The sequence below is a fragment of the Microtus oregoni genome, unplaced genomic scaffold (assembly GCF_018167655.1).
Source record: "Microtus oregoni isolate MIOR12 unplaced genomic scaffold, Mior012 000011F_ref0000422, whole genome shotgun sequence".
In the NCBI taxonomy this organism is placed as follows: domain Eukaryota; kingdom Metazoa; phylum Chordata; class Mammalia; order Rodentia; family Cricetidae; genus Microtus; species Microtus oregoni.
Window position 1 is genome coordinate 43,467,563 of NW_024543070.1, and position 27,606 is coordinate 43,495,168.

Here is a 27,606-nt window from a genome sequence, read left to right on the forward strand (position 1 = left end):
GACACATGTCTCTCAAGGCAGTTAGGTAAGGCCAACTCCATGGTTCCCTGAAGAGTCTACTGCCCACTAAAATCCTATGACCTTGACCTGTCTGCCATTACTCTCAACATTCCCATCATCTATGTCCTACAAGAACAGCTGATTAAGCTCTTTGTCCATTTTTCTGATATCTTGAGCATTCTTATAAGAGTCAACATTCCCAGGTCCTTTGCAGCAACAAAATTTCCTTTGAGTCCAATTTTAATTCCACCTTTCTCCTCTGTTGCTGTTATTAAATTATGGAATCAAAAGCAACTCAGGTAATGAACATGTTTATTTGATTGTTAAACCTATTTCACAATTCCTTTTTATGGGAGCTTAGGATAGATACTCAAGCTAATAACTAAAGGCAAAACGTGGAATCATTGTTTTCCGACTTTCCCTCTTGTTTTGTCACTGTCTTTTGCTCAGAGATTTGTGCTCAGAGATATTGCCAACCCAGTGGAAGAGCCTTCCTATATCAATCAAAATCAACACAATCTCTCTCAGATACCTTAATCAGATATTCTTATCTAGGCATACTCTGAATTGGTATTTTCTGAGATCACTCTAAGCAATACCATGCTGATAGCTGAGGCTAATGGGCAAGAAGATTTTAAAGATCCAAAGGCAATGTACTAATATATCAATCACTTAAGCAGCAAAAGCACTAAGATAGATATGCTAGGAAATGGAACGAGGAAAACATTTAAGATAAAGAAGATAAAACTAAAACTGTCTCTCCACAGAAACTTTCCAAACAAACAAAAACTCAAGAAACTCATAGCATGAGAAATATGAATAAGAAATTGGTGAGACCATTATTTTCCAGAAAATAAACAATATACTTAGATAACAATGAATAAAATCAACAACATAGATTGATAGCACTGACAAACAAAGACACAAAGACATATTATGCTCCTTTAAATAAAAACTACAAGATTCTAATCAAAATCAAACTCTAAGAAAGGAGTGACTAGCACTCATCCTATACACTTCTGTTCTTTATCCTTTACCAAAAATAGAAAATGGCTTGGGTGAGGAGAGCTGTTCTATTAAAATTAGAGAGATTCACTTGAAACCTTCTCATGTTTTTCATAGAAAATAGTTTTGACTACTTTTTAAAAAAATCTCACTATCTTATAGTAAAGAAAAGGATGTCTGTTAGGATCACTTAGACACCATTTTGCTCCCCCTGATTGCTGATTGCCTATAAGTCTGTAATCAAAGTGAGGAAATGAAAACACTTTAAAACAAAATGCAAGATAACAGATTTTTAAAGAATCAGTGGACACCTAGAGCAACTAGTTGTACTCTAATTGCTTTATAAGTCACAAGCACTTTTGAAAACAAGTTTATTGCTATTTTTTGCATATGTTTGTGCATGAGTGAGAATATCTTCCATATATATGTTTGCATATGTTTGTGCATGAGTGAGAATATCTTCCATATATATATACAAGTAAATCTAAAATGCTAGAGTTATGAGCCTCACAACTTGAGTGTAGGTATCTGAACTCAGGTCAGCTCCAAGATAAATATGTGCTGAGCCACCTGTCAACATCCATAAACCTTTTATCCAATAAACCAAAAGTCTCTCACAGATTAAGAACAAGAGCAACAAAACCTAAATAAATAAAGAAGTAAATAAATGATCCTTGGAAACATGATGCATCAAAACTAAGATGACGTGTATGGTAAGTTTGCACCATAAATGAATACAGAACAATGGCAATTCCTAACAATTTATAACAGGAAAGCTATTACAAAGTTACATTCATATTGAAAGCACACAGAGTAATCAATGGGATTATCAAAAAAATAGTACACAGATTGACATAATATGACTTCTTTCTGGGTGGAGGTGATACATACCTTTAATCCCAGCACTCAGGAGGCAGAGACAGCAGGATCTCTGTGAGTTTGAAGCCAGTGTGGTCTACAAAGTGAGTTCCAGGACAGGCTCCAAAGCTACAGAGAAACCCTGTCTCAGGGGAAAAAATTACTACAAAGCTGATCAATCAAGAATGTGTATGATATTTGGGAAAGAATAAAGAGGATGGAGAGAAAAAGCCAAGAACAAAGGCAGGAAAATATACTCAGCTATTAATCAAAAGACCAAAGGAAACAGTCAGGAAACCAATGTTACCCAGCTACCTATGATTCTATGTGTGTGGAAATTAAATAAAGTCTTCACAATTTTCACAAAATTACTTCAATGTGACCCTTAAACTGTTGTTTCTGACCTTCCAGCTACTGTTATTTCTTCCAGAGAGGCCTCATGCTCTAGAGCGCTCTCTGCAAAAAGAGATAATCTACTGCTATGGTTATGCAGCCCCTTAGACCTCCTTGTGTTTTCAGGTAAACCCAGACACACTGATGCCCAATCCCAAAACACTATAGAATAGCTTCTGCTTCCTGACAAATGGATTATAGCACAAGATATAGATTCTGTTCTATCTACCTGCCCAACACCATAAAACCTAAGAAACCTCTGTAGCGCAGAAACTCCCTTTGTCCCCTGGAACTAAACATCACTGAATTACACCATTGCAGCTTGTGGTAGCAGAAAGTTAAAAGCATTTTAATGATGTATTGCTAAAAGACGATCGAAATCGAAATGACCATAGTTCTACCATCTTTTAAACTATTTGAGACATTTATCAGACAAACTTGAAAATAGACTGCAATATTCATAACTTCTATAAACCAGATTATCAGTTTTCAAATTTGTCTTTCCACTGCACACCAAAAGCATGGCTCTGTATGTACACTGGACAATGATATTACAAGCACAATATCCTACCATGCCAGGGATGCAGAGTCTCCTTCTCCCCGGGAAATCCATACACGGAGGGGCTCAGAAGACAAGGAGCACTGCACAGATCATTACATAGAGCAACAGAACCACAGCATGGCTCATGGTCCATCCAATTCCCAGCAGAAATTAGAGCTCAACAGACCTTCTCTGAACACCCTACACTCACCATGGCATAGCTTGTGGTCTTCCTAAAAACTCATCACAACAAAAGTAGAGAAGAATCCTTGAAATAACCTGCAAGCTACTTGCCACTATTATTCCTGATAGCTAAGACTTTTCAGGGTCCCTCATTGGCTAAGGCCACCCTGCTGGGCCTCAGAATATTATCAGCTCCCCTAATGGGTGATCAGAGATCACCAGACAGCACAGTACTTCCTGTTTTGCCCTTCCGGCCCAGTAGACAGGGTTCTAGACCAGAAAGTCTGTATTTTAGTAGACATTCATCCACTTTCCTAGCACATATCCTGTTCCTCATCCAAAGCCCAGGGTCCTTTGTATACACCTATTACACACTCAATGTGCAGTGCAGACAAACTATCACCTCATACCTGGGAAATCCTGCAGCCAAACATGGATCATATTTACAACTGTTGTTAAAGAAAAATAGGCCATGGATTAGAAGATAATAAGGGGTCATGGTAAAGCTTGGGGACAGGAAAGAGAATGTGAATATGATATAGTTATAATCTCAAAAAAATATTTTGAAAACAGGATTCATGGCCATGTGCTTCAGAAACTAGAGATTTATATTAGAGCACATCAAAGATTTCTCAAACCTTTCATCTCCAGATGTATATTTAAAAACAGTAAAATAACAGTCCTGTTGAGCAGGGCCACATTTTACTAAGATCTATTTTGGTTGAACTACTATAACTATAGCAATTTGGTTTCATGAGAAGGTCAGTTCTTTATTCAGATTCTTGATTGTCCTGGCCTGTGGACAACAAGAAATGGCCACCAGGACATTTATGGAGCACCTAAAATTGATTACCAAATTACTAATTGGGTAATTAGTAAATAGCTAAGCATTGCTAATCTCAACTACTGTTGAAGTAGGAGAGTTCTCAACCACTGTTCTGTCTCTCTGCACTGTGAATATACCAGCTTCAAGCTTGACCTATGTACTCAGTTCTTGCACAGATCAATCTTCATTTATAAGCAAGCAATAAAAGACTGAGATACTGGAGGTCACTCACTAGCTGGTCTATTTTTCCTTCTCACAGACTGGTCAAGGCTCTGTCCTGTAGGAGTTTCAGAACTATCTACCCAGCACTGGGCAGCAGAGGCAGGATTGAGTGTTTAAAGAAATTTTCAATTAAATAGCATGAGGCAACAATATTATAAGCTCATAGTCTCCTACACCAATATGGCAGAGCCTCCCCTTCCCCCAGGGAATCCACACTCAACAAAGCTCAGAGGCCAAGAGCCACTACCCAGATCACCACACAAACTAACAGAACCTGTCTGGATCATGGTCCATTCCTTTCCGAGCAGCTAATAGCTCAGCAAACCTGCTCTTCCTGGTCTGGGGACAGTGGCCCCTACATTTACCATTGCATGGCTTTGTGGTCCTCCTTACAGCTCCCTTCAGCAGAATAAGAGAATCCTGAAAAGAACCTGTAAGCTATCTCCTACTGGTGCTCCTGATTGCCAAGTAGAGTCCTTCATTAGCTAGAACCACCCAGCTGCGCTTCAAGACAATAGCAGTTACCATACTGGATGAACAGAGATCAAATGTCTCAGAGATCAAAAAGCCTCCAGGTTTGCCCCTCCACACTATGGTGAGACAAGACCCTAATTTGTAGTCTAGTAAAATCTTCTATTCTCCCAGAGCACTTCCTGTTCCTCCTCCAAGGAACATGGTCCTATGTGTACACATTCCATTACACAATGTCCAGTGTAGCCAACCCTTTACTTCATAGCTGGGAGGTCCTGCAACCAAACACAAGTCACATTCAAGCAGTAATTGTTAAACAAAAAGAGGCAATAGATTAGAACACAATAAAGGGTCCATGAGAACAATTGGAAGCAAGAGACAGATAGTGAAAATAATGTAATTACAATTTCAAAAGAATATGGTTAAAAAGTTCAAACAAGCTTCATGGTCATGTGCTCCAGAGACTAGGCATCTGTATTAGAGCACACCAAGTACAACTCACATCATTTCTCTCAGGGTATACAGTCATGTTAGGCAGGACCACACCCTTTTACCTAGTTCTTCTAGTTTGTTTGAACTATTGTAACTACAGTAATTGGTTTAATTATAAGTTTTTATATAGATTCTTGAATGCAGGGTTTGTGATGTGTCACTACTCATTGCTAATGTCAACTACTGTCCCAGCAGGAAATCTTTCACACTCTTTTATGCCCATCCCTTTTTTTGTTGTGACTATGTTTGCTTTACAGTTGGTCAGTGAACTAAATTCTTACATCGGTCCTACTTCACTTGTAAATTCACAATAAAATCTAGAGAAGTTGAAGGGTACTCATCCATTGATCTATTTCTGCTTTCCAAGACCAGTCAAGGTTCATCCTGGTTGGAGTTGCAGGACTATCTTTCAGCACTGGGTAGCAGAGGAAGGATTAGGTGTTCAAAGCAATTCCCAATTACATAGTGTGAGGTAAGCCAGAGCTGCAGGAGACACTGATATAAACCAGTTGTTTTCAATCTTCCTAATGTTGTGACCATTTAAACAGTTCCTCCTGATGTGTTGAACCCCAACTATAAAATTATTTTCACTGCTACTTCATAACTATATTTTTGCTACTGTTATGAATTATAAAATATCCGTACTTTCTGATGGTCTTAGGCCAGTCCTGTGATAGGATCATTTGATCCCCCAAAGGAAGCTGTGACCACCACGGTTAAGAAAACCTGCTCTAAACTGATATAAATAAACAAACAGCACTGAAGAAAAAAATGGAATGAAATTCTTAAACTAGAAAACATTCAAAAATATAGCAGTAATGAATCTAAATAAAATGAATGTTAAAAATGACACCAATAATTGATGATTTAAAATGATAAAAAAAATAGTAGAACACTTATCTATCCTAAATTTAAAATGAAGTAGTCCCTTCCCTGAGAGAAAGAATGCCATTTATAAGAGACTGTATGACTTTGTTCCATGCAAAATGTTAGCTACTGAATGCTGTAATGTGATGGTATTACAGTCAATTGCCTGTTTCTCAAACCTTTCAGCTGACTTAACTCTGTCAACTAAGATTGTACATATCTGCATAGGAGAGTTCTCTAATTGGAAACGGAATACTTAGTAGTTCAAGCTCTCCTCCCTAAATTGTACACCCACCAAATTCTGTCTGTCTCCATTCACATAGAAGGAATTAATACATGCAGGGAAATTACAGAGAAAGTCACTCACCATGCCCCATCAGTCCTTCTTTATAATGGAGACCCCTGCAGTGCAGTCTGTGACCTAGCCATTATATAGTCTGTTTCCCCCTACAGTGAACACAGAACAATGTTCCTCCTCTTCTGGTCTGAAGGGAGAAGCCATGCTCCACACACAAATCCTTTCCCTATTCTGCAATGGACAGTCCACTATGTGATTCAAACACAATTTTAGAACTATGTGGTGCTGCAGACATGTAATCCAAGGTTTAGAGTGTTGGGTCAAGAGGAGAACAAGGGCAATGCCTTGTGGGGCTACAGACAGGGTTCAAGCACATCTCAATCAAACTAGGAGACCTTGACTCAAAACCACTTTTCAAAAAGACTGGAAATTAATTATAGAATTAATATACGTTTATGGCACAACAGGACTTAATGTTGGTTGTGACCCTGTAATGGCCCCTTGAGCAGCATTTAGAAGTCAGTTTTTTAATGGAGGGATGGGCATTTGTGCTGGTTATAAATCAGGCTTGTCTCCTTTGTGATGGGAATGTAGCTGGTTAATCCTGGGGAACAAACTTTTACAGTTTATCATACTAATCTCTAACAGGTTAGAATACCATTACCTTTGGGGTATTTGGGATGCAGCTCTCCCTTACCTAAATTCTACTTTGTGACTTAATGTTTCCCAAGAACTGGAAATTCTATTACCATCAATTCTACTCTTCTACAGTTTAGCAGTGGAATGCTACTCTATACAGGAAATAATGAATACAAGCTCCACAGAATTAACTCCAGATGGATCCTAAACCTAAATATTAAATGTTCAAAGTAAAGAACTTCTGGAAGATACTAGAGGGAACAGAGCTATCTGACTTTGGCAAATCTGTGTTCCATTGAGACAATACAAGCGCTAAGGGAGCCCACATTTCACAGTAAAGTCAACAACAAGGGTATTTCAAAGCACAGTCCCACTCCTAAATCTCTGAACAGATGCAGTAAAGATTGTGAAGTTATTCAGAGGCTGCTGGCGGCCCGGAGAATTTCAAAGAATGTGCGGAATCAGGCAGGATTACGCAGACCCTGCTAGGGCATGCAGGACCAGCAGGACCAGGCAGAAACATGATGAACTCTGCATCCGTTCACCGCCTCCCACCTGGCCAGAGGAGGATGAACCATACTGTCTCCCATGGCTCAACTAGCCGCTTGTCCCGGTCTGAGAATAGCCAAGCTCACCACATTGTGATTTTTCAGCTTGCCCAAGCTCCCTGCTCAGCTCCCTGCACTCACAGCAGAAGACACAAAACCACTGACGCCATCTTCTCGTCAAAGTCACACTTGAAAGTGGCCTCAGCCGGAAAAATCCTGCACAACTTCTGACTGGCAGGTCACCTGGAGGGCCTGATTGGCTAGTGAGTCCTGAGTGACAAGAGCACCTCCCATAGAGTTAGACTGTGCTTAAAGACACAGCTCAGCTGGGTGGTGATGGTGGCGGTATAGGCCTTTAATCCCAGCCCTTGGGAAACAGAGGTAGGCAAATCTCCTTGATTTCTTTCTTTTTTTCTTTCTTTTTTTTTTTTTGTTTTTTCGAGACAGGGTTTCTCTGTGGTTTTGGAGCGGAGCTTGTCCTGTCTCGAACTCACAGAGATCTGCCTGCCTCTGCCTCCCTGCTGGTTTTAAAGTGCAGGGATTAAAGGCATGCGCCACCACCGCCTGGCTGGATCTACTTGATTTCTATACCAGCCTGGTCTACAAGAGCCAGTTACAGGAAAGGCTCCAAAGCTACAGAGAAACCCTGTCTCAAAAGACGATAGATAGATAGATAGATAGATAGATAGATAGATAGATAGATAGATAGATCTACAAGAGCTAGTTTCAGGACAGGCTCCAAAGGTGCAGAGAAACCCTGCCTCGAAAAACTAAAACTAAATTAAAAAATGAATGAAAGATAGAAAGAGAAAGAAAGAAAGAAAGAAAGAAAGAAAGAAATCTGCAAAAGCTAATTCCAGGAAAGGCTCCAAAGCTACAGAGAAATCCTGTCTTGAAAAACAATAAATTAATTAACTAACTAATGAAATAAAAATTTAAAAAATGAAAATCAAAGACACAGCTCAGTGGTTCCTGGCCCTGGCTTTTATCACAAAGACCTTTTCTAGATCAGTAGAGGTGCATTTCCATAGCATGTGCCCCTGGCTCCAATATCAGATCTGCTATCTTCCAGCTCTCCACAGGCACTGCCTGTTCTTCTCCTTGACACAAGCTAGCTTGTACAGGCCACTGTCCCACAGGTGGAAGGATGCCCAGAATATTAACAGCTAAAGGGAGATTTAAAGATAAAAAACGAGATATTTGTTATGTGACACCATACTGAGGTCACATGAACTGAAGGTAATTTTTACCTGGATGTCACGGGGATTTCAGAAAACCAGGAAAGAAAAGCAAGAACTAGATCACAGATTAAAAACAGATAATAAGTCTTTCTCCCACCAGAAATCTGCATGATGGTTTCATTTCTTTGGAGTTTCATTAATGAGCCACCTTCTACAACTGAAATATGCAGCTGTTCTAGAATTATTATACTTTCATGGCACACAGGTGGTGATCCTGTAATGGCCCCTTCAGCAGCATGTTAGAGGTCTTTGACTGGGAAGTGGGTCTTTTGGCTGGTTGTAAATCATGGTTGTCTCGTTTGTTATAGCAATGTAACTTAATTGCTTATTAATCCTGGCGAACAAACATTTGAATCTCATGATACTAATCTCTAACACGCATGGTTAGCATACTACTTATCTTTGGGGCATTTGGGATGCAGTCCTCCCTTACTTAAATTCTACTTTGTGTGACTTACTGTCTCCTAACAACTGGTAAATTCTTATATCATTAATTCTATTATCAGTTATGTTCTCCTACTTCACAGTTTAGCAGTGGAGTGATACTCTACAAAGGAGAAACCATTTATGAGCTCCACGAAATTAACTACAGATGGATCCTAAACCTAAATGTTAAAAGTGCAGAACTTCTAAAGATACTGGAGAGACCAGTAGTCTCCCAGTTTGGAAAATTTGGCTTCACATGCAACAACATAAGCACCACAGGTGTTGTTCTTTTTTAAAAATGCTGCAAGATCCCTGCGGCAGTAGGCAGCAGAAATGCTGTAGGTCCCAAATGGTGGCAGTGGGCCATGTGGTGGCAGGCAGCAGGCTCTGGGAGCAGCCAGTTCCAGGCAGAAATGGCTGCCAGTCCCAGAGCGGTGCCCAAGCGGTCGCAGCGGGCCATGTGGCGGCAGACAGCAGGCCCTGGGAGCAGCCAGTCCCAGGCAGAGACAACTGCTGGTCCCAGAGCAGTGGTGGTGGCTGCTGGTCCCTGAGCAATGGCTGGTCCCAGGCAGGGAGACACATGGCAGGCGGGCAGAAGACAGAAACATGGATAGACACAACATGCAGGGTGAGGTTGAATGTTTATTCAGGGGGTTATGGAGGAGGAAGGGTGAAAGGGGGGACAGAGAGAGAGGGAGAGAGGGAGGGAGAGAGAGAGAGAGAGAGAGAGAGAGAGAGAAAGAGAAACAGAGAAGGGGGGAAGCAGAGAAGTGGGGAGAGAGGCAGAAGCAAAGTTGGCTCTCCGAGAGGAAGATGGAAAAGAGCAAGCTCAGGCCGGAAGCTGAAGATCAGCCTGCCTCAGCGGATGGGGAGGGGAATGGGTGTGGCTTGTCTCTTAAAGAGACCAAAACCATAACAACAGGTACCACCATTTGCGGCTCCCAAGGCTCTGCTCTGTGCAGACACAGCCCAGGCAGTGAAGTTTTCAGAGACTGCCAGCAGGGAGTTGCATGGATCACTTAGGATGACTTAGAACAAGGCAGGAACACACTAAACACTGTGTTTGTCCACTGCCTCCCACCAAGCCAGGGGAGGACTCACCACACCAGCCACAAACCTCAGCAGGCCGCTCCACTTAGTTTGAGGACAGCGGTACCTCACTCGCCAAGCCCAGTCACTCCTCCGCATGTGGTGACAGCAGCTTCTTACACACCTTGGCCCACCACATCTCCTGTCTGTGGAAAGCAACCTCACACTCACCATGTTGAAGCTGATGAACAGACACCATCTCTCCCCACGTGGGAGCCAAGGCACCATGCATGAGAGAGACTGCAATTTCCTCAGGAAGCACTAAACCAGAAGACTGGTTCCCGGAAGAGCCCTCCCATTTGACGGGTAAAGGCTCTGATTGGCTAGTGAGGTGTGAATGTCAGAACCAGGTGAGCAGAAGGGACACAGCACAGTGTTCCCAGCACTGGCTGCTAATCTACAGACAGACATATCACAGATTGGCTGGAGATTTACATCAATTTCAACAGCAAGTCTCTTGCTAATGTAAATCAATGAGTTCAGTTTTAAAAGGAAGTATACAAATTCAGAAAAAGGCTAACCAGACAATGTTGCAGAAAAGGAACATTGGGAAAATCAAGAACATTATAAACAAAGTCCACAGTGGTGTTAGGACTGATAACCACAGTTTTCACCCGTCTGTGAAAAGTCTTGAGTTCTGAGGATCTGAAACAACCCTTTTCCAAAGGCCCTGGCCCCACATCTTTACCAGCTCTCCCACGCGTATTCCTGATATTAGAGACAGAGCTCTGTTGTTGCTCTATACATCATTGCCTTAGAGAAACCTCCCAACGGAAAGACTTAGGTGGATCTAGATTTTGTGTCAGCACCTATTAGAAAGCTGTCTTTGAAAGTGGGAATTTACCTTGAGTGCTATCAGGCTTACATCCTATGTCCACTGAGAAATATACTGTAATGGAGAGTATATGGGCAATGGAAGAGTAAAGAGAAGGTAAGCTCCACATATGCAACTATGGGAGAGCCACTGTACATACTGGATGGAGACATGCCTTGTGGCTGCTTTTGGGCATCTTAGAGCTTCTATTGCTGTGACGAGACACCATGACCACAGCAACATTTATAAAGGAAAACATTTGATTGGGCCTGGCTTACAGTTTCAGAGGATTTAGTCCATTATCATCATAGCAGAAAGCATGGTGAATGCAAGAAGAAATGGTGCTGGAGAAAGAGCTATGTGTCAGATCAGCAGGCAACAGAAAGTGATTATGACATACTTCAACAAGGCCACACCTCCTAATAGTGCCACTCTCCATGGGACTTTGGGGGTCATTTTGATTCAAACAACCACAGAATCAAAACCCTTCTAAGTACCTTTTTGACCATGCTCAGTAAGTAAGCTCAATAAACTCACTGGATCCCCAGGATGGACTTTGGTGATATTGTACTTTGTATCTTCGTTGGGGCTTATGGTTATAGGATAGAAATTGCTTCCTCCCCCTTCACAGGAGAGAAAATTCTCACAACAGATCATAAACATATTTGTTAATGTTCCTACTTCTAATGGTATTAGTAAAAGGAAGCAGTACATAAAAAACATGTTAGAAGAATATAAGTGTGTAAATGACCATAGTAAAAAAGGACTTAGATATATGAACATGATTATGACTGGATGGCTCCAGGATAAAGAAGACTGGAAAGGTTTTACACTCTATGAATGTCGAGTAAGTTGTTTAAGGTACATAAGGATGAGATTTAGGGATTACATATTTATTAAAGTTTGCAAGGTCATATTCCAACTATTTCAAAAATTGGCTAAAAGGTATGTCAAACAAAGTATATTGAGTTGTGTCTGACTATTGAAGTCTTATAAAGTAGTTAAAAGTACAAAACTAGTATAAAACTGATCTTCTAGGTGTTTAATAATCATTCTAAGAGGCTATTCTAATGTCATTAGAGGGACCAAAAGCGGGAATATTCCTCTCATTTCTATACAAGGTCAGTGAGGTCCCTGGGTACAAAGGCTAATTATTGATCATTTATTGTCCTGTTCATGGAAGCCATGGATAACCGAATCAATGAATTGGAATCTTTATCAAGTCTACAAAAGAAGGATCAATGTGGGAAATATTTCTTCAAGGTTTCAAAGAAAGCCACAACACATAAAGCAAAGCTTTTGTCTTATCCTCACATTGATGGACAACTGATAATAGAGAGACTTGAATCTGAGATTCCTTCCAAGCACAAGTGACCTCTAAAGACTAGATGCTCAACTGGCCTCGACAACACAGAGGGATTAATGTTTGCAACCTGCATTGGTCTTCAGTACCCAATAGCTCAAAAGCTAGAATTGCCCAGCTGAGCCTAAAGACAGTAGCAATTCCCTTACTAGATGAGCATAAATCAAATAACTAAGCCAGCACAGCCCTTCCCAGCTCTGCCATTCCACCCTAGGGAAACACAGGGCTCTAGTCTGGAAAATTGGTATTTTAGTAGAAACTCTTCCAGTCTCTCAGAGCACTTCTTGTTCCTCTTCCAAAATATGGTGTCCCTTGTGTGTGTGTTCCTTCACCCTTTCCCTCATAGTTCAGATATTCTGAAGACAAACTCAAACAGCAACTCTTGATAAAGAAAGATTTATGATTTTTCTAATTTCTAGAAAGTCTTAGAGGCAAGAAATGAATTTGTCACACATGAGGCACATTTTAGTTTTTTTTTTTTTTTTTTTTTTTGGTTTTTTTCAAGACAGGGTTTCTCTGTGGTTTTGGAGCCTGTCCTGGAACTAGCTCTGTAGACCAGGCTGGTCTCGAACTCACAGAGATCTGCCTGCCTCTGCCTCCCGAGTGCTGGGATTAAAGGCGTGTGCCACCACCGCCCGGCTTAGTTTCATTTCAAATGTTTCAAATTAGAAACCACAATGAAGTGATCTCTAACATCAGTCTTCAGTGAACATGGTAAATTATTTACTTCCTCCAAGGCTAGCTATTACAAAAAAAAAAAAAAAAAGAAAGAAACATGTTTTTTTTTTCTTGAAGCTGAAGACAACTGTGATGTCTAATGTCTTTACAAAATCATTTTCAGGAATAGAGTTTTTCTCTCATATGAGTTTATCCGTATTTCTTGACTTCAACATGATACAAATAGACTTTAAAATATTTACAGCACTAGAAACATGGCTGGGCAATTAAGAAATATTCATTCCTAGGACCAAGGCCTAATTTTTGACACCTTTCTGTAATTCTTGCTACAAGAAGATCCTAGGGTCGAACATTCTCAGAAGCCAACATGAAAAATTTACGTACCCACACAAACATATGACATCACATAATTACAATTAAAACAACTCTTTAAACAGTTTTTCACACATGACAGTTTCTCTCTTATAAGCATTCATTCCTATAACACAGGCATTGAGGCACCTTCAAAATAACTATGCTGTAAGCAAAGCAAAGGCTTTATCACACTAATTACATTCATTAGATTTCTCTCCAGTATGCGTTCTTTTATGTACTTGGAGATGACAATGGCGTGCAAAGGCTTTTCAACACTGATTACATTCATAGGGCTTCTCTCCAGTATGGTTTCTTTCATGTTTTCGGATTCTACTGTGACATGCAAAGGCTTTTTCACACTGATTAGATTCATAGGGCTTCTCTCCAGTATGGCTTCTTTCATGTATTTGGAGAGTACTGTGACGTGCAAAGGCTTTTCCACACTGATTACATTCATAGGGCTTCTCTCCAGTATGTGTTCTTTTATGTATCTGAAGATGACTGTGATGTAAAAAGGCTTTGCCATATTCTTTATGTTCATAGAGTTTCAATCTAGTATTTTTTCCTTCTATCTTATCCTGGGCCTTTACTACTAATGCCTATTAGAACTTGTGCTACAAAATTCATTAAATGGATTTGCTACACATATAGTACACTTTTATATCTACCTCCCATATTGCAAAATAGAAGCCACAATGTGATCCTCACATAAGTCTTTACTGGACTTGATTAATTATTTACTTCAAGGCTACAATGAAAAAGAGATGAAATAAGTTTTTTTCCTTGAAATTAAGACAACTGTGATGTCAAAAGTCTTTACAAATTTGTTTACATGAATAAGGTTTCTCTCTTGTATGAATTCCTCCCTATTTACTGATATCAAGATGATAGAAAGAAAGCTTTAAAATATTTACAGAGCTAGAGACATCATCAAGCCCTTAATGCAAGTTCATTCCCAGGACCAAGGTCAGGTTTTGACAACTTTCAATAATTCCTGCTACAAGAAGCTACAAAGGTCTAACCTACTTGGGAACCAGAACACACAAGCACATACCCACATAAAGACACAGTCACATGGCATAATTAAATTAAAACAAATCCTGAAACTAATTTTCACTTGTGTTTTTCTATTGTAATTCCTGTAATACAGGTGTTGAGGCATTTAAAGGTTTACAGAGTTTTTCTCCATTATGAATTGGATCATGTAACAGAAAGCAACATGTTGGCTTGAAGTCAGTGAAATCAATCATTCTCAATCTGTGGTATCATATGGGAAGATTTAGGGAAATCTGCCCTGCTGGAAGAAATATGTCACTGGGGTTGGCCTTTACATATGCACGCCATTTCCAGTTTATCCTTTCTGCTTCATGCTGCAGGTTGATGTGAATTTTTTGCTTCTTATTTTAACTGCCATGTTTGACACTTGTTTCCAGGTCACTTTCACAGTGGTCCTGTATTTCTCTAGAACCAAGGGCCAAATTAAACCCTGGCATAAGTTCACATAAACATGTTGCTTTATCACAGCAACAGAAGAGGCACTAATACATGTCCATGTATTCATTATACATGGACCTAGATTCATTATCTCATATAATTGAAGTATGAAATATAAAAAAGATTTCATTATCATTTAAATTTATAGGCCTATTGTCCATGTGAGTTTGTAGGTGAAAACAAAATAAAGAGGGACATTATAATGCTTGAACAGTGCCAAGGGTCAAACCTTGGGAACCAGAATGAACATGAACATACCCACACAAAGAAACAGTGACATGGCATAATTAAAACCAAAACAAATCTTGAAATTTAAACATGTTGCTTTATCACAGCAACAGAAAAGGCACTAATACACATCCATGAAGTTTTATACCTGGAACATTATCTCATTTAATTGAAGAGAAGTATTTAAATTCATAGGCCTTTTGTTCATGTGAGTTTACGGATGTACACATTATAATGCTTGAACAGATTGTTGGCACATGTCACACTGATTTCTCCATAATAAATACTTTTGTGTAATAGAAATTAAGTGTGGTTGCTAAAGATCTTACCAAATCATTTATATTCAGATTCCCTATGGTATGACTTTTTTTCATATTCTCAAGTCTAATGTTATATTCAAAGGCTTTAACAGACTAACAACATACTAAAAGTTTTATTATTGTATAAAGAACAAGAACCATGACTTACAAAACTCTGCCACATTAACTACATTCAGATGATTTTTTTCTTATGATTTCAAAGATTACTCGTACATTCAAAGGTTTTATCACATTGATTACATTTGTAGGATTTCTCTCCAGTATGTGTTTTTTTATGTATTTTAAGATTGCTGTGATATGCAAAGGCTTTCCCACATTGATTGCATTCATAGGGTTTCTCTCCAGTATGTGTTCTTTTATGCATTTGAAGAGTATTGTGTTGTGTAAAGGCTTTATGACACTGATTACATTCATAGGGTTTCTCTCCAGTATGTGTTCTTTCATGCATTTGAAGATGACTGTGATATGCAAAGGCTTTACCACACTGAGTACACTGATAGGGTTTCTCTCCCGTATGTATTCTTTTATGCATTTGAAGAGTACTGTATTGTGCAAAAGCTTTACCACATTGATTACATTCATATGGTTTTTCTCCAGTATGTGTTCTTTCATGCATTTGGAGGCCGTGTTGGGATATATAAGCTTTACCACATTGATTACATTCATAGGGTTTTTCTCCAGTGTGTGTTCTTTTATGCATTTGAAGAGTACTGTGATGAGCAAAGGCTCTACCACATTGATTACATTCATAAGGTTTCTCTCCAGTATGTGTTCTTTTATGCCTTTTAAGACCACTATGATGAGCAAAGGCTTTACCACACTGATTACATTCATATGGCTTCTCTCCAGTATGTGTTCTTTTATGCATTTGAAGAGTACTGTGATGAGCAAAGGATTTACCACATTGATTACATTCATACGGTTTCTCTCCAGTATGGGTTCTTACATGCATTTGAAGAGCACTGTGCTGGGCAAAGGCTTTATCACATTGATTACATTCATAGGGTTTCTCTCCAGTATGTGTTCTTTTATGTATTGTAAGACAAATGTGATATGCAAAGGCTTTACCACACTGATTACATACATATGGCTTCTCTCCAGTATGTGGTTTTTCATGTCTTTGAAGAAGACTGGGATATACAAAGGCTTTAGCACATTGGTTGCATTTGTAGGGTTTCTCGCCAGTATGTGTTCTTTCATGCATTTGAAGATGACTGTGATATACAAAGGCTTTCTGACATTTATTACATTCATACGGTTTCTCTCCAATATGTATTCTTTGATGCATTTGGAGAGTACATGAAAAGGCTTTACCACATGGATTACATGCATAGGGTTGCTCTCCTGTATATGTTCCTTTATGTATTAGGAGACTACTCTGACATCCAAAGGCTTCACCACACTGAACACCTTCATAGTGGTTCTCTCCAGTATAAATTCTTTGATGCCTTTGAAGATTACTGTGATATGCAAAGGTTTTAACACATTGAGTATATTCAGGTTTCTCTCCAGAATGACTTCTTTTGTGCCTGCAAAGAAAATTGGCACATGTAAAAGTTTTATAACCTTCATAACACTGCTGAATCTTTATATTTGTATGAATCAATTTTACTATTTGGTCTAATTGTAAACAGTAATTAGAACTTAAGTTTTTATGATTGGTTTACACTAATGCTGTTCTCTTTCATTGAGAGTTATTTTACACATTAAAGATGCCCGTTATGTTAAGAGTCTTTATTACCTGGCTCACATTTATGGCATCTTTTTCTCTACGAGATTTTTCACATATTTGATGAGAACTGGAAGAATTCAAACCTTTACTAAACTTATTCCATTTATAAATTTTCCTATATTGTGAGTCATACTACATTTGCAAAGTGAACCAGGACAAACAGAAGTATTTACACATTTCTAGTACTTATAGGGCTTTCCTGTATTATTAGTTTGTTGATGTATTACCAATGTAGATGGAAAACCAACTGCTTGTAACCCAATTCACATTCAACAGATTTATTCAACATGGGGACAACTACATATCTTCTAATTGTTCTCAGATGGGGAGAGGTACATTGCTCCTTTTCATATCCCTATATTCATATGGCTTGATTCCAGAGTGACATATAACATACCTATTAAAGAAAGAATAACAAATAAAAGGTTTCCACATTGCATTCACACATTTGACTTTCTGTTTCACATAGACATATGGCATAGGGATTAAGGTTTCTCCAAAACTCCCCCTAGCTTTTTGACTCTAACTACCTATCCATCTAATTAAACTTAGCAAAGTCAGAACAACTATATGAATAATACTAGTTTTACTATGGCCTACTTGCTTATTAGAAGGCTTTCAACATATACTTATCAACTATTCAATGAGTATATCTTTTGTAATATGAGTGGCATGAAACTAAATGGATTGACTATTTTACAGCATGGATCTGATGGAGCAAAGAATGATTCAAATGGTGATATCTGTTAAGGCATTGATTCCTTGTCTTCCTTCTTAAAAGTATGACTTACAGACATAATTCAATCACTTGCCATTGAAGTATATGGTTTTGGATAATTTAATAATCATCAATGCATTTTAAGTGGTGAACATTTACACCACTGGCTTTTCTTGAAAACTTTCAGATACATTTAAAATATCTTGAGAGGCACATTTGCATCTACTTACACATTAAAATTACCTTTTATGTCTTTGAGAACTGTGACAATGTTCTTCAATATTATGATCTTGCCAGTTGTAGCCTAAAATACAGTGTCAGAAAATGTATGATATATTATTGGAAATTGTGTAAAATTTAAGTTACTATCTTCAGTGATCCTTAGAACCATGCCTGATTTATTAACCTCATTCTTCCTCATTCTCAATAAAAAAAAATACAGAAGAGTAGCAATAGCAAAGAAACAGTTGTCTCTTTATTTCAATACATGAAGGAAAATTCACAGTATTACCTATAGCAGTGAGGTTCATATAAGTCTCCAGCATCACATCTTTGTAGAGATTCTTCTGGGAATGATCAAGCAAAGCCCACTCTTCCCGAGTGAAGTCGACATGGACATCATTATAGGTCACTGTATCCTAAAATATGCCGTACATTCATACAACAAAAAACATACTGACAACATTGTAAATGTATACTTCTTTGACACTATAGTCATATAATTCTGGTGTTTCCCACACTTTTTCTAGGACACAGACATGTAATATAATCATCAATTCACTTTAGAATGAAACTGAATAGGTTTACCTCTGTGATTTCTGAATGGGACATCACCTTGCAAGAAAAATACATACTAACATAGAGAGACAAGCAAGCAGATCAACAGTATGGAGTACATATCACAGAAATTGTATGAACAATTACTAACTATAAAAAATATGAGCAGGCTGGGTGTTTTGGCTCATGACTTTAATCTCAGAAATCAGAAGGTGTCAGGAGCCTTTTCCTCCTAGGATTATTGCAGGAATCATGACCCTGGGGAGTCTGCAGAGAACCCCACACCCCTAATTGTGTTAGGAATCGTTCTATTGACAGAGCCTACCCCACACCCAAATTGGCTGTTAATGGAGAGCTATCTGTTAGTGGAACCCGCCCCACATTCCAAACTATCTAGAGAACTAGGTGTGTCAACTCCTAGTTGTGAACTCCTGACCTACGTGACCTGACCAAACATAACCTCCTGGCCTATGTGACCAACATGAACCACGTGGCAAGAGCCCAGGCTCCTCCCTCATCCCCCCAATTCCTTTTCCTATATAAGCTGTGACCCTGTCTCTAATAAATGAAGGATTTGACAGGAACCCCCGCTTGGCCTTCTTCTTCTCTCTTAGCCCATTATCTTACAGATAGTGCCTCTCTGGGACCCTGGAATAACTGACTGCAGGGTGGGTTACAACCCCTAGACTAAGTAACCCACCCAAAGCAGTTTACAAGAAGGCAGAGGCAGATATACCTGCCTCTGAAGTGAATGATAGCCTAGTCTATGCAAACAAATTCAGGACAGCAAGAAGTAACTATTAAGTATCTATTAAATCAATCATACAAAAAAGATTGAAAGAACTCAGAGTTTGTTTTATTGAAGTTTCTACAAAGTTATGCATTCACTCCAGATCTGTATTCATTTTCCAGAAACCTAAAGTGCTCTAGTTTAAACTGTAACTTTAATAAATCTTAATAAAAGGAACTGTGCATTTAAACAGTTACAAATAGACAGATGAAAATGTTTGCAACGTAAATGTTGATCACAAATAATCAACACAGGGCAGAAGAGATAGCTCAAAAGTTAAGAGCCCTTCCTGGTCTTGCATTTAAGTGTGTTCAATTGCCAGTACTTTCAATTATCCATCATTCCAAGCTCAGGGCCTCTTTTGACTACTGCAAAGACCAGGCACACATGTGGGGCATACCCATGTATACAGGCAAAAGAATCATATTTATTAAGGGAAAGAAAAACATAACAAGAAGGAAGAATGCTACATACCTGTAATCCAGGCATTTATGAATACTTCCTGGATCATGAATACTGCCATCCTAGGAAAGAGATTGATAATCTGCCAAATTTCAAAATCTAAGTTGGGGTAAAGCTCAGCAAAAGAGCATATGCTTGACATGTACAAAAACCTACACTCTAGGCCTATCACCCAAGAATATACATAAAAAAACCAAGGAATATTGGCCCACCTTTAATCCCAGCACTTGGGAGCAAGAGTCAAGGGAATCTCTGAGTTATAGGTTATCCTGATCTACAGAGCAACTTTCAGGACAGACAGGGCTACTCAGACAAACATTGTTTTCAGAAATAAAAAATGAAAACAACAAAACTTAAAAAAAAAAAACCTCAGGCTAGCAAAATGGCTTAGCACTGAATAATAATTAGTTCAAATTTATCTTATGTGATTTAGGGATACCATCATTAATGGTGGTGAAGTCATGACAACACAAGAAGGAAGCTGGCTGATTGGTTTCAACCACAACACCGTTTAGAAACAGAGAACAAGAAATGAGTTGAGACTATAGACATTCCAATCCCATCCCCAATGAGGAATTTCATCCAGGAAGGTTCCTCCTACTAAAGATTCCACAAGCACCCCAAAGAAAACCACCAAAGAGAGACACATGCTCAACTGCATCATCCTATCTGGGAGCTTTTCTTAATTCAGTAAACAAGATTCTGACCCAGGTCACCATAGGCTCAGGGTCATCCATGAAGAAAATGTATTTAGTCATGTCAATGATCCTCACAGTCTGCAACAGCCCCTACAATGTTCAAATGTCCAAAGTCTCTTTTGATACTCAAGACAATCTCTTGACTGTGTCATCTTGTAAAATCATAAAACAAACTAAATCTTTCCATAATACAATGGCACAGAATACCAATTCCCATTACAAAGGAGAGGAATTGAAACATAGTGAGGGAAGATTGGACCAAGGCAAGATTGAAACCCAGAAGGGCAACATTCAAATCCAGTAGTTTTGTGTCAGACACATGGGGTTTCAGTTTCAAAGGGCTCAGATGGCTGTATCACCACAACTTCCCATACATTTCACTCTTTGGTTACATTCACTCCATATATGCAGCTCTCCATGGAAGATGTCTCATAGCTTAAGTATCTCAACGTCGTATGTTCTCAAAATACAGCCCAGGCTTCATCCTCACAGCATCATTCAATGAAATCTATCTCTTCACTGGAGCTCTGACTCCACCAAACACAAATGCCTACAACAGTGCTAAACAGAAATCACAGACTAAGAATGAATGCCCTTAACTTTTGCATCTTTCTTGTTTCCAGAACCAGTACAACATTGATGACTCGCCCAAATTTCGCTGCTAAGTTGTGATGAACCCTACCATGATTGGTCCAGAGTTGGAGCAGGCATTGTATGAAGTTGCTTCCTGGAACTAGAAGTCACTTTGCCTAAACCTTCCATTAACCAATGGCACAGAAAGATGGATTATTACCCATTGGGTACTTTGCAAAGCTTCTAATGAAGAGCAAGGGCCTTCTCTTTACTGGTGACAAGCTTCCTAAAAATTCCGATCTGTTCAGCACTTGACTGCCATCTGAAACTACCTACTGCTGTTTTTATCTATAACCCACAGACATTTTTTTTATTTTATTTTACATACCAACAGTTTCCCTTCCCTCCTCTCCTCCTGTTCCCACCACCATCTCCCTTCTACTTCCTACCCATCCACTCCACCTCCATCTCCATTAAGATGGGGTAAGGTCTCCCTCGGGAATCAACAAAGCATGGCAGACCAAGTTGAGGCAGGAACCAAGCTCTTAACTGCTGCATCAAGGCTGAACAAGGCATCCCACCATAAGGAATAGGTTCCAAAGAGCCAGCTCATACCTCAGGGATAGGTCCTGGTCCCATTGCTAGGGTTCCCACAAAAGACAATAGGGTAGTCACCAATCTCATTGCAGGGGAAGGCAGTTCACACACCCTTTCCACTATTGCTAGGAGTCTTCGCTGGGGTCATCCTTGTGGGTTCCTGGGAGACTTCCCTGGCACCAGCTTTCACCCTAGCCCTATAATGTTCCACTCTTTCACGCTATCTCTTTCATTACCCTCCCACTCCGTCCTGCCCCCCAACTCAACCATCCTGACCCCTGATTTTCCCGTTCCCCATCCCATTCCAAATACTCATCCCCACCCCCCATTTACCCAGGACATGTCATCTATTTCCTCTTTCCAGGGAGATCCATGCATTCCTCTTAGGGTCCTGCAATAGGCCTAAGCAGCTAAAATTAACCAATGGTAGTAAAACATATTCACAGCATACAGAGGGAAATCCCACATCATACACAAATCTGTCAATGTAATCCATCATATAAACAAACTGAAAGAAAAAAAACCCACATGATAATCTCATTAGATGATTTTTAGACATGTAATAACAGTCATGAACCCCACTATAACCAAGACATTACCAGAACCCAGTGATATCACCCACTCCAGAAAACCAGACACAGTCCCAGAACTACTGGTCAGTATATAAGCAGAAATATATAAGCTTTGCTCTGTACATGTGGAAAGATCACTTTGATCAGTTCTGTGGTTAGAGCATCTCCCCCAGGATCCTGACCCTTTAATAAGAGACTTCTGTTAGAGACTTCAGCTAAGATACTTTGCACAGGTGAGCAGCCTTGGTAAGATAGGCTTAGGACCATGGTTGGGAATTCAGAGTGGGAACCTTGTATAATGAACAACAGCATAATAAAATATAACTTTTGTTATATTAACTATGCATATCTATCTTCTTGCTCACAAGAGGTAGGATCACTTTCCTATGATGGATGATTAGATGTAAGTCTGCATCAGAGTGAGGAAAGGAAAACTTTTCCAAACCAAACACAAGATGACAGATTTTTAAAGAAACAATGTACTGATTTATATTATACACCAAAAGCAACTTGTTTTGCTATAATTGCACTATAAGTCACAAGTACTTTTAAAAGCAAATTTATCCCCAATTTTTATGTGTATGTTTGTATGTTCAAGAGAACATCTTCCATTTATGTACAGGTGACACTCCAGAAAAGAGGCTATCAGATCCTCTAACCTAGAATAGCAGGTTATGAGCCTCCTGATTTGGGTGCTGGGATCTGAACTCAGGTCATCCCCAAGAATTTGTGTTGAGTGACCTACCATGCCCATACTACATTTTATCCAATTATCTAAAAGTCTTTCACAGATTTACAACTAAAATAAAACCTAAATGAATGATCCTTGGGAACATGATTCATCAATATTAAGATGTTGTTTATGGTTAATTTGTAACATGAACCAAATACAATCCAAAGACAATGCCCAACAATTTGTAACAGAAAAGCTGATTGCAAAGCTACATGCACAATGGAAACACTAAGAATGCTCAATGGGATTACAAGAAACAGTACACATGTTGACATAATGTGACTTCTATATTTATCACAAAAGATACAACAACAAACAATGTGCATTCATTCATTTGTGAATGAATAAAGATGATGGAGAGAAAAAAGGCAAGAACAAAAGCAGAAAGATAAGGTCAACTTTTCATCAAAAGAACAAAAGAAATTCAGCCAGGAAAACTGATTTTGACCAACATTACACAGCTGACTATGATTCTATATGCATAGAAATTAAATAAACATAGATTTTACAAGCCCCACAAAATTATCTCAAAGTGACCCTTAAACTGTTAACTTTCTGAATGACCATCTAGCTACTGATATTTCTTCCAGAGATGCTCCATGCTCTAGAGCTATCTGCAAATGGAGGTGATTTCCTCTAGAGCCTAATAAGGCTCTAAAGTCTCTCATGCCCCATTGTGGTTCAGGCAAACCCAGCCCCAATGATGCCCAATCAAAAAACAATGTAGAAGAATAAACTAATGTCTGTTTCCTGTTACATGGAGTATGGTAAAAGATGTGCCATCTGTGCTATTCAGCTGTCCAACACCATACAAACCTAAGATACCATTACAACTCAGAAACTCCTTTTGTGCCCTAGAACTGAACTTTACTGAATCACACCATAGTGGCTAGCAATAGCAGAAAGTTGAAAACATTCTAATCATGTACTGCTGAAGAATAGTGCCCATCACCTCCTTTCTACCAGTTTCTAAACCATCTGTAACATTTGTAAAACAAACCTGAAAGTGGAATGTAACATTCAGAACTTATAGAAATTAGGCCTTCAGTTTTCCAAACTGTCTTCCACTGCACAACAGGAGCAAGGCCTATATGTGCACACTGGACAATGATATTACCGGGCATCACAGTCTCCGATGTTAGGGTGTCAGAGCCTCCCCATCCCCAAGGAATACACACTCAACAAAGCTCACAGGCCAAGGACCACTGCTCAGGTCACCACACAGATCAAAAGAACCTCAGTCTGGCTCATGGTCCATCACAGTCGAAGCAGCTCTGACCACTCAGCCAACCTGTTATTCCTGGTCTGGGGACAGTGGCCCCCCATTCACCATGGCATAGCTTGAGGTCTTCCTTACAGCTCCCTACAGCAGAACAAGAGAAGAATCCTGGAATAAACCTGTAAGCTACCTCTCACTGATGCCCCTGATTGCTAAGTCTTCCCAGAGTATCCAATTAGCTTGGGCCACCAGTCTGGATTCAGGATATTAGCAGTTACCCTACTAAGTGAGCAGAGATCAAATAACTCAGACCTCGCAGGCCCTCCCAGCTATACCCTTCTATGCTAAGGTCAGACAGAGCCCTAATCTGGGAAATTTGTAGTTTAATAAAATCCTCCATTCTCCCAGGGTACTTCCGGTTCCTCTCCCAAGGCATACACATTCCATTACACACTCAATGCCCAATATAGCCAACCCTTTGCTTCATAACTGGGAAGTTCTGCAGCCAAACACAGGTCACATTCAAACAGTAACTGTTGCTAAACAAAAAGAGGCCATGGATCAGAACACAATGAAGGGTCGATGGGAGGGCGTTGAGGCAGGAAAGAGATGGTGGAAATAATGTAATTATAATTCTGAACACTATTTGGAAAAGTTGGAACAGGATTCATGTCCACATGCTACAGAGACTAGGGATTGTATTAGAGCACACCAAGTACTACACTCACCATTTCTCTCAGGGTATACATCTTAAGCCCGGAAAACACAGTCATGGCAGGGCCACACCATTTTATTGACTTTTTCTATTTAGGTTGAACTGGTGTAGCTACAGTAATTGGTTTCATGGTAAGTTCAGTTTTTTTATCCAGATTCTTGATTGGCTTGTCTGTGGACCCAAGAAACGGCCAGTCAGAATATTTATTGAGCATCTACAATTTATTGCCTCACTGCTCATTGCTAATGTCAACTACTGTCACAGCAGGAAAGTTTTCACCCTACTTCTGGCCCATCCCTTTCTGTGTTGAGACTGCACCTGCTTTACAGTTGGCCAGTGAATTCAGTTCTTACATAGGTCCCACTTCATTTGTAAATTCACAATAAAATCTAGAGAAGCTGAGGGATACTCATCTATTTTTCCTTCCCACAGACCAGCCAAGACCCAGCCTGGAAGGAGTTGCAGGACTGTCTTCCTACCACTGAGCAGCAGAGGCAGGATTAGGTATTCAAAGCAATTCTCAATAATATAGCATGAGGCAAGCCTGAGCTACGGGAGACACTGATCTAAACCAGTGGTCCTCAACCTTCCTAATGCTATGACTCTTTAATACAGTTCCTTGTGATGTGGTGACCCCCAACTATACAATTACTTTTACTCCTACTACATAAGTATAATTTTGCTATTATGAATTGTAGCATAAATATCTGTGTTTTTTGATGGTCTTAGGTGTGACAGGGTCATCTGAGCCCCAAAAAGGAGCCATGCACCCCCAGGTTGAGAACCACTGATCTAAACTGATGATAGATAGATAGATAGATAGATAGGAAAAATGGAATGAAATTTTTAAACTGGAAATGTTGAAAAATAGAAACAAATAGAGATAAGAGAAGTAATGCATTTAAAGAAAATGAAATTTTAAAATGATACCAATAATTGACTTTTTAAAATGATAAAAATAACTGGAAGAACACTTAGCTATATTGGCTTTGAAACAGAGTAGGCGCTTCCCTGGTAGCGAGAACGCCACTAATAAGAGGCTGTATGACTTTGTTGTAAAATGTTAGCCACTGAGTGCTGTAGGCTGACACATGGAGTGACAGACAATAGCCTGTGTCTCAAACTTCTGAGTTGACGCAACTGTTTCAACCAGAATTGCACATATCTGCATAGGAGAGACCGTTAATTGGAAACTGGATACTTAGTAGTTCAAGCTATTTTCCCTAAACTGTACACCCACCAATTCTGTCTTCATTCAACATGCAAGGAATTGATACATGCTGGGAAATCACACAGAAAGTCACTCACCCTACCCCATCAGGTCCTTCTTTGTAATGGATACCCCTGCAGCTCACTGGCTTAAATTTCAGTCTGTGATCTAGCTATTGTACATTCTGTTCCCCTCTGCAGTGTACACAGAGCACTGTTCCTCCTCTTCTGGTCTGAAGGGAGAAGCCATGCTCCACACACAAATCCTTTCCCTGTTCTGCAATGGACAGTCCACTATGTGACTCAAACTGGTAATTTCAGAACTCTGTGGTGCTACAGAGCTGTAATCCAAGAATTTAGGGTGTTCAGTCAGGAGGAGAGCAGGGACTACAGACAGGGTTCAAGACCACCACAATCAACATAGGAGACCTTGGCTCAAGACTACTTTTCAAAAAGGCTTGAAATGCAGCTGTTGTAGAATTAACATACCTTAATGGCAAGCCAGGACTTAATGTTGGTTGTGACCCTGTAATGGCCCCTTGAGCAGCATGTTAGAGGCCTTTGATGGGAAGGTGGGCCTTTTGGCTGGTTGCAAATCAGGGCTGTCTGATTTGTTATGGGAATGTAGCCTAATGGTGAACAAACATTTACATCTTATCACACTAATCTCTAATAGGTACGGTTAGCATACTATTTATCTTTGGGATATTTGGGATGCAGCCCTCCCTTACCTAAATTCTGCTTTGTATGACTTTATATCTCCTAAACATTGGTAAATCCTTATACCATCAATTCTATAACCATCAATTCTACTCTTCTACATAACCATTTAACAGTGAACACTACTCTACACAGGAGACACCTTTTACAAGCTCCACAAAATTAACTCCAGACGGGTCCTAAACCTAAATGTTAAATGTTAGAAGTGTAGAACTTCTGGAAGACACTAGGGAAACCAGGGCTCTTCGAGTTTGGCAAATCTGGGGATGTCTCTCCACATGTGACAATATAAGCACTACAGGCACCAGCATTCCACAGTGATGTCAACAAGAATATTTCTAAACACAGTTCCGCTCCCAAAGCTCTGCGCTGACGCAGCCCAGGGAGCGAAATTATTAAGAGGCAGTCCCCACGGCCCAGGGAGTTGCAAACACCACCCAGGACCACGTAAGACCAGGCAGAAACATGCTGAACACTGTGTCTGGCCACTAGCTCCCACGCAGCCAGGAGAGGACCCACCACACCGGCTTCCCAGGCTCAGCCGGCCGCTCCACCCAGTCTGAGGACAGCGGCCCCTCACTCACCGAGACCAGACACACCTTCCCGTACGGGGGCAGCAAACCCACGCTCAACAGGGCCAGCAACTCCTCCCCATCTGTGGAGAGCAGCCCCTCGCTCACCATGGTGAAACTGGGGAGCTGACCCCGCTCTCTCCACAACGGAGCCCAACGTGTAGCACAA

The 27,606-nt window shown here is 39.9% G+C and overlaps 1 protein-coding gene across 5 annotated transcripts; it reads right to left on the bottom strand.

Annotated features, from left to right (window-relative positions):
- Positions 1-13,151: 13,151 nt before the first annotated feature.
- Positions 13,152-27,606, bottom strand: LOC121453110 (zinc finger protein 431-like). Of its 5 annotated transcripts, XM_041659608.1 has the most exons (7): positions 27,450-27,589; positions 24,950-25,107; positions 24,294-24,365; positions 19,842-19,891; positions 18,312-18,438; positions 18,044-18,104; positions 13,152-16,879 (listed from the first exon to the last, which is right to left on the bottom strand). In XM_041659608.1, exons 4-7 carry the CDS (start codon positions 19,854-19,856, stop codon positions 15,547-15,549), a joined length of 1,536 nt encoding a protein of 511 aa, XP_041515542.1. In that variant the 5' UTR covers positions 19,857-19,891; positions 24,294-24,365; positions 24,950-25,107; positions 27,450-27,589; the 3' UTR covers positions 13,152-15,546. The 5 variants fall into 5 exon arrangements, with proteins under 5 accessions (XP_041515542.1, XP_041515543.1, XP_041515544.1 ...); XM_041659609.1 differs by lacking the exon at positions 24,294-24,365; XM_041659610.1 differs by lacking the exons at positions 24,294-24,365; positions 24,950-25,107 and having other exon boundaries at positions 27,450-27,566.